At 37.6% G+C, this 8,151-nt stretch overlaps 1 protein-coding gene across 1 annotated transcript in view; it reads right to left on the reverse strand.

Moving 5' to 3' along the window:
* Positions 1 to 474: 474 nt before the first annotated feature.
* LOC149002410 (uncharacterized) overlaps positions 475 to 8,151 on the reverse strand; it is a 10,967-nt gene continuing 3,290 nt past the window's right edge. The window contains 4 exon segments of the mRNA XM_089137716.1: positions 475 to 616; positions 618 to 766; positions 999 to 1,173; positions 2,555 to 2,799. Of these exon segments, the coding sequence (XP_088993842.1) occupies positions 556 to 616; positions 618 to 766; positions 999 to 1,173; positions 2,555 to 2,799 (630 nt within the window). The 3' untranslated portion in view covers positions 475 to 555.

Raw genomic sequence — 8,151 nt, forward strand, 5'->3', positions numbered from 1 at the left:
TGTTTGCTTGAAAGTGTCTGGCCTGCGAAAGACTAGCTTCGGTAGCTGAGATAGACTATCATTCCTATCCCCCATTCTATTTCTTTCCTTCTTTATATTCTTCTCTCAAATGTAAGCAGGAAAAAAGGAAAAGCAATACATGGCCTCAAATATGATTTCTTTGTTGATCTTGACTGCAATCGGTTTCCTAATTCAAGATGCTGCATTACCATTCACTCTAGGACGACTCACTTCAATTAGCCCTCACAAAAGCAACCTTGCAATTTCGCCCCATTTTGCGAGAGGCAGCAATTTGCTTCATCTGCACCATTTTCGTATAAAATCTGTATCAACCTTCTTGGTGCATTTGTTACTTCAATTGCGATATTTATAAGCTGTAAATCTCTAGCAGCCTTCCCTAAATATCCAAATTAGTTTGCCATATGTATTCAAAAAGAAAGCAACCACACACAACTTCAGAGATGCACATTTCAGTTACACAAAACTCAATGGTATGAATTAGTTGTTGACCGGAGTAAAAGAAGAAAAAAAAACACTCAATGGTATGAATGGATCTTAAGCTTCAATTACCTCACGTTTACTTCTACAATAAAGGTTATAAGTTAGGGAGTGGGAGTGGAAGTAATTGATCTATCGTACGAGACACAAAATTTGGATTAGGAAGCTGAAGACCTAAACTATACTCATCATATTCGAACTCTTTATCTTTCCAAGTTCGCTTGTAACTCTCAATGGCCATTCTTGGGGGGCCCTTTGCTACAGAAACCTATGATTCCATAATCCACAAACAAGAAAAAAAACATCAGAAATAAATGCAGATGATAACCAAAACAGATAAAAAATAATAATAATAATAAAAAAAAACATAATGTTTAAAGGGATATTCAGAAAGCCAATGGAATACAGATATTTCTGTAACAGGTGAGAAGGACAAAAGTACTTTTTTTCTTTTTCTTTTTTGTGGGGGTGGATGTGGGGGGGGCTTTGTAATGACTTACATAATGCTGTTTGCCTTCTAACTCGAAAAGGGAAAATTTCCATTCTGTTGATTCCTCCCCATCAATATGCACAGATATGTTGCTCCAATGTGTGTGATGAAACTCAAGCCTGTCCAACTTATAACCCACCCCAGCTCCTATGGCCTTGACAAATGCCTCCTTCAAACACCAATATCTACAGAAACAAGTCAAGATTGTTCTACTAGTTATGCTCATGAGGAGTTAAATATCTAAATTTTGCACTTCGTCAATTATCACGTACTTTAGTGTCCAAAATAGAATTCTGAATTCTTAGGTAAATTCATTCGTTACTGGTGTTTTAGACATTTTATTTGGACTTCATAGAGAATACACATAGTAATCTTGGCAACCTGTTGCCAACTCTATCCAAACAATAGTTTCATCCTAGGAGTAAAGAAGAAGAACTTTGGAGACAAGTCTGTAGCTATAGATGCAACTCAACTCAGCCTTATCCCAGCTAATATGGTCATCTACATGTCTACAGCTATAAGCCAGCAGAAAATATGATTCTCTTTTTTGGTCAGTCAGTGAAACATGATTTGAGGGAAACATACAGTAGAGAAAGAGGATAAGATTTCAAAAGAAACAAAAGACCACAGAGATTTAATTCTCAAGCACCAAACCAGTTTGTAATGGATATTGTTACTTGCATAGCTGCTGAAGTACAATTACAACCCAGTCTTGTACCAACTAATGGGGTCTACATGGATCCTTGAGAAGACATAGAGTACTATGAAAACAAAGGGTCAGTCACATGTCACAGTAGCATCAGCAGCCCACATCAAGAACTAACAGGGCCACAGCCACTGCAAGGCGCAGGATGGTGATCATGAAGCTTCTCAGGATGCCCTTGGGAATGAGTTTCATTCCCACACTAATTGCACTTCACAGGAGGGTAACTTGGACCAGAAGTATCAGGCACATGAGCCAGAGGGGCCAGAGAAAAGCCATGGGTGGGTGCTACCTTATATTACGATTATGAATGATTAACTCTCTGTTTAACCATGGAAACATGGGAACCCAAATGGTTTTTCAAAAAACCTTCTGCCTCCAGTTTGGAGGTATAAGTTCCACATGCCAGTTGACAAATTTAAAGCTGTTTTGTTGTTTCACTCCATCAAAACTGATAAGAACTATGCATGCTTATGACCAATGTTTTAAACTAGGATATGGTTTTAATTCCTTCAAATAGCTTCTCTTAGGATACAATTTCAGGTTGAATAAAACAAATAGAGTGTTACTAGATTAAGAGTTTTCTTTCCCTTGTCTCTACTTCCCCTTTTTCCTCTTCTATTCTCCTAATTCTCCTTCATTGAAGCCCACCATTGAAGTCCTATATTAGGCCTGCATCACCATGCATGTATGTGAATCTTCTCTACCAGAACCACAGTTGTGAGTATTAAGAAGAATATTAGACTTGACCAGTTTCAAGAGTTCAGTATTCAGGAAAAGAAAAGGAAAAAAAAAAACAACTGACATGATGAGTAAACGAAAAGTTTCCCTCAGAGATCATGTGGACTAAAGTACAAGCATACCTGTAAAACTCACCCAACATTCGATCGCTAGTACCAGCATTGATGATACTATCCCACTCCAACCATGAGAGGTAAGGTGAAAAGTTCACAAGATACTCAGGAGGCGCTTCTTGCCTAGGAATGAAATGAGAGATGATATCCAAACCCACAAGGCAGAGAGGCTCAGATGCTATTCCCACATAGTCTCCATGGTGGGATACATTAAAATTGAAATTGGGGAATTCCGACAATTCTTTAGCAGATTCCTACATAAAGAGAGATCATATGAATATGATCAATATCAATGTGGTTTACACTATAGTTTTGAGTCTCAGTGGCAAGTGGTCACTTAATGCAAGAAATGCTCGGAGTTGGAATTATCTCCAGTCCACCCTCCAAAGCTCCTGCCAATTCATTCCAGGTCATCGTACTCTTTGTTGACAAAGCAAGATATTAGCATTGACAGTAATGTATATTACAATGTAGTACAAACAAAACTCATTGTCCTCTAATCAGCCCTAAACTAGGAAGAATAGCGGCAGAAAATTGTGCAAAATTATACCAAAGAGCAGAAAAAATATATGAACTCCCAACCCTGATGAATTGTAAACAAATTAGAATCAAAGGAACACTTGTTATGGCTGTTAGTTGGGGATGTCATAAAGAGAAATATGACAGGATGCTTCATCATAAATCATAGGATTCTTCTTAGACATGAGAAAAATATCCACCAAATTAAAAATGTTGTCATTATATCAATGTTCCTAAGAAGTCATTCAAAAACAGGATCTGCTCTTTCTGTTAGCATGAATATCAATAGTGTCAATTTTCCTAAGTTGCATTGGTATTGGATGCACTTGTCAATTTAACATTAAATTAGATTCTATAATTCTTCTTTAATATTAGGAGAAACATTCTCCCAACCTGAACTATTCTCAATTCCACTAAGCCCTCTTGATTTAGTTCCATAATAGAAGCCATCAATGTTCAGCCAACCCAGTGACAAATCCTCCCCAAGAAGTCAAAGAGAGGGTCAGGGCTCATCCTTTTAGGAGATCACAGGGAGGGCTCCACTACAACTAGTAGTACTACCATGACTTGATCATGTACTACGACAGAATCACACAACATATATGAGGAAAAGGGGCAAAGCAGCTCAAAATAAAGGAGGCTTCCAAAGGAATCAATAACATAGTGGATTCTATACAATACCATCCCAAAGTGTTCGGAGATATTCGCAAGTGCACAGAATCGTGACAAGTAAAGTGAAAGTAGAGCATCATTGCAAATGGAGACCAATTCGAAACCCTAAATTGCGTACCGACATCTATCTTTCCTACAGTTATTTAGCCACACAATAATCCAAGCACGCAGAGTTTATCATAAAACAAACTAGGAGTTGAAAGAATAAATTTGATACTGAATAAAGTAAGACAAGAATCAAAAAGGAGAAAGAGAATCAGAGAATCAATTTCACCAATCACCTCGGGAATAATTAATAAATTTAATTACACAATTAATCAAACCTCTCTCCCTCAATTAGGCAAGCACTCCTGCTACAGTAATGAAGCCCCTAATTTAGCCACTCATCCTCTCTGTTACGACTATTAAGATCCATGGAAAACCAGACAAGGCCGAATGAGCCACCAGGAACTACTATGCACCAGGTGTCAATTCATTGTTCTAATCCCCCCCCCAACCAAAAAAAAAAAAACCCACATGAGATCTTCATTGTAATGTGCATGAAAGTCATCCTAAAATCAATTGAATAGTGCAAGTATTCAAAGCAATAAGATCAGGGCAAAAGAATCACAAGAAGAGAACAATGAATTGTGTAAACTAAATAAATCGATCAATTATGAGAATGAGAGGATCCATCATCTTCACTTCAATAAAAGGAAATTAGAACATGTTTATTCCAGCCATCCCCTAATCATAAAAAACAAACATAAAAGAAGAAACTAAAGAACAAAGCTCCAATCAACACTCCACTTCTATGCGCTCTAATCCTTTCATATCTCAGCAGATCCATCCCCCAAATTTGTCCAAAACCATCTTATTGATAAAGGGAGACATCCTAGGGCAGTAAGAAATCCAGGACTCAAATCCGTGCTTTCCTAAATAGCTCTGATCCGATTTCCGTGCATTTTTACAGCCTATCAACCGCTTCCAGTCTATTGCCAGTCAACTGGCCAGTTACCCCAGCTTCTGTCTCTTGTTTTCCTGTTACAGTGTTTCGGGCCCGGTTGCTTGGTTGGTTCAGGCTGGTCAATCCCCACCCGTCACTCACGAGCTAATAAGTCAAGTTCATTCAAGATCACTTATCCCTAGAACGAGGCTGTCAATTCGTAAGCTCGTCCCATTCATGATGTGGCTCAAGGGGTCAAATTAGGCATTGGGACATGGAGGAGCACTGTAGGTCTGACAGTGGTGCCCATGGACGACTTTGAGGTTGTGCTCAGCATGAAGTCCTTAAAAGGGTTAAGGCTATACCCCCATTCATCACCAGTGCATGCATCATAGAGGAAGCTCCATGCATGATCCCAACCGCTCCCTTGTTTTTGCCTTTTTCACCTCTTCATCAGGCCTTTTCTCTATAGCACCGGATCATCAAATTCCTTTGCTTTTGTGTCATCTCATCCTTTCTTTGTCTCCCTCCCTTTAAAGTTGTTGCAATTGCTTGTTGCCTTCATAAGGAACCTTAGGAGTTGGGACACTTGGCAAAATCTTTGTAGCCACCAGCCAAGTGTTGCTTTAATCTGGTTGAACCACCAAAATTCAAGGTCTTGAGGCAATACTTGCATCGGGGATTTTTATTGTCGGCAACCAATGGAGCCCCATGATGCCAAGCAATGTCCTCAGTCCAGCTGCTAGTGCCGCCACTCCTACTAGTTGTTATTTAAGCTACAAGCCTACAACACTCAAATACATACATGAATGTTTTCAAATAATCATTAGAATAATTTTTAGATAATTAAAAACATGTAAAAACAATTTATAAAACAACAAAACACACTTTGTTCTAAGATAACATATATACAATGCTCAACCAAACATGGTTGTATTTTTAAAATAAGCATCATTTAAAATAAATAAAAAATAAATAAAAAGATAAAACTTTTTTAATAAACTATTATTTTTCATAATTATTTTACTTAAATTATTTAAATAAAAAAAATTTTACAGCAAGCATGATAATCAAAATATGACTACATGGGGTAGTAGCCCTCTCAATCTAGTTTAACATAAGTTATAATTACATCCATATCATAAGTATTTTTTTTATATTTTTAAATTTTAATTTTTTAGATATTATATTTTTTAAATACAAAAATTCAAAAAATAAATTAACAACAGAAAATTAAATTTGTTTCCGTAAAAGTGTAGATTGAAGCTAGTAGATCAACATGTATTTATACTAGACTCACATACCCATTATAGAACATTCTATTTGAAAAAATTTAAATTTGGGGAAAAATCTTACCTTTGTTTGAAGATCTGGTTGAAATAAGCTTGAATGATGATAATTTGATGTAGTAGATGTGTTAAGGATGTTTGGAAGTTGAAATCTAGTTGAATCCCCAAAAAATTCCGGCCAAAAATCCATTTTCCGGCAAGATTAGAGAGATGCAGCAAGAGAGAGCCGAGAGAGAGGCGATATCTGCCTCTCTTGCACGAGATAAGGAGTTTTAAAACCCCCTAAAGCAAGTGGTTGGGCCCTTACTAGCAAGATCTCGCCACGAGATCTCCAAATTCTCTCTCGATCTCTCTCTCGTCTCGCTGGCCTAAAATAGCGAGATATCTCACGAGATCTCGCCACCACCATGTTTCTCATTAACAAAATAATTAACAATGTGAGCATACCAAGGAGTTGGCTTAGAAGATATAGCTAATAATTGCTCATCAAGAAATGTCTCTCTAATCAACTTAGAGGAGGAAGAATCAAAAGGAATCCTAGATAGATGGCTTGTTACAACATTCTCTGATCCTTTCTTATCTTTAATTTCCAAGTCAAACTTTTGAAGCAGAAGAATCTATCTGAAAAGCCTCAACTTAGCATCATGCTTAGAAAGAAGGTGCCGAAGAGTAGTATGAACAGATAATCACTTTGAGCCTAAAAGATAAAACAAAACTTATTAAGAGCAAAAACTACCAATAGTAATTCCTTCTCAGCAGTGGTATAATGCATCTAAGCATTTTAGAGGGTCTTACTAGCGAAATAAATAAAAACTGGCTTCCCATCTTCCCTTTTGACCCAAAATAGCACCAATAGCAAAATCAGAGGCATCACATAATCTCGAAAGGAAGGAACCAATCATGTGATTTTAAGATAGGTGCTTTCGATAATAAATCTCTAAGGGAATGGGAAGCCTCAAGGCATTTCTCATCAAAGACAAAAAGGGCATCCTTAGCAAGTAAATCGCATAAAGGTCTAGACAAAATGCTTATAGAACCCAGCACGGCCTAAGAAAAGATTGGACCTGCCTAACAAAAGTGGGAGGAGGTAATTTGGCAATAACTTCAACCTTAGCCGGATTAACCTCAATACCAAGTGCTAAAACAATATGACCAAGGACAAAATACCCTCTTGAACTATAAAATGGCTCTTCTCCCAACTAAGAACGAGGTTGGTCTCCACACACTGTTTAAGAACCTGAGATATAATTGGTGGAGTGGAGACAATCATCAAAAGAAGATCCAAAGACAAAGAAATCATCCATGAATACCTTTAGAGATTGGCCAACCATGTCAGAAAAGATGGCCATCATGCACCTTTGAAAGGTGGTTGGATCATTGCACAATCCAAAAGGCATGCGTACTAAAGGGGCAAGTGAAGGTTGTTTTCTCTTGGTCATTAGGGCAAACAGGGACTTGGTTATATCCGAAGTAACCGTCAAGAAAACAGATGTAGCTCTACCCAACTAATTTCTCTAGGATCTGATCAATGAATGGTAGGGGAATGTTTAAGGGTGTCGATTCGGTACGGCAACGGTAATTCGGTACGGTACGGTATTGAATTTGAAAACCTCAAATCATAACCATACCGTACCATATTTATACAGTACGGTATGAAAACGGTATTTAAAAAAACGGTACGGTATGAAAACGGTATAAAATCGGTATGGAAAAACGGCATGGTTCGGTATACGGTTCGGTATGAAAATCGATATAAAGCCCACTCTCTTCCCTACACTCAAAAATATTTTCTTGCACTTGAAGCATGAAGTGGTTAGGGCAGTGACAACCTACGTAAGCACTTGCTGCTGCAACACAGCAACAAAGGTATGACTTGGGCATACATACCATTTTGAACTCAAAAGTGTTCAGGTACTCTGTAAATGTTAAACCAGAGGAAAGCAGTAGGGTATTTGTAATCATCATTTACCATTCCTTTTGTGAAAAAAAGCATGCCTATTCATTTTGCTTCTAAGCAATCTGAAGAGCAGTTTTTTGACACAGAAGAAAGTGATTTGGTCAAACAAGAACATGGGTGCTGATAATGAGAGACTGGGTCAACAGGTAGAAGAGGAATCATGGAAGAAAACTAATTAGACCTTTATGGAAGAAGATTAAATAATAGAAACTCATACTTTGGGAGATTCTTTATTTCAAGGCAT

This window comes from Hakea prostrata, chromosome 10, assembly GCF_041222555.1.
Source record: "Hakea prostrata isolate BN-2017 chromosome 10, UWA_Hpros_2, whole genome shotgun sequence".
Lineage (NCBI taxonomy): Eukaryota > Viridiplantae > Streptophyta > Magnoliopsida > Proteales > Proteaceae > Hakea > Hakea prostrata.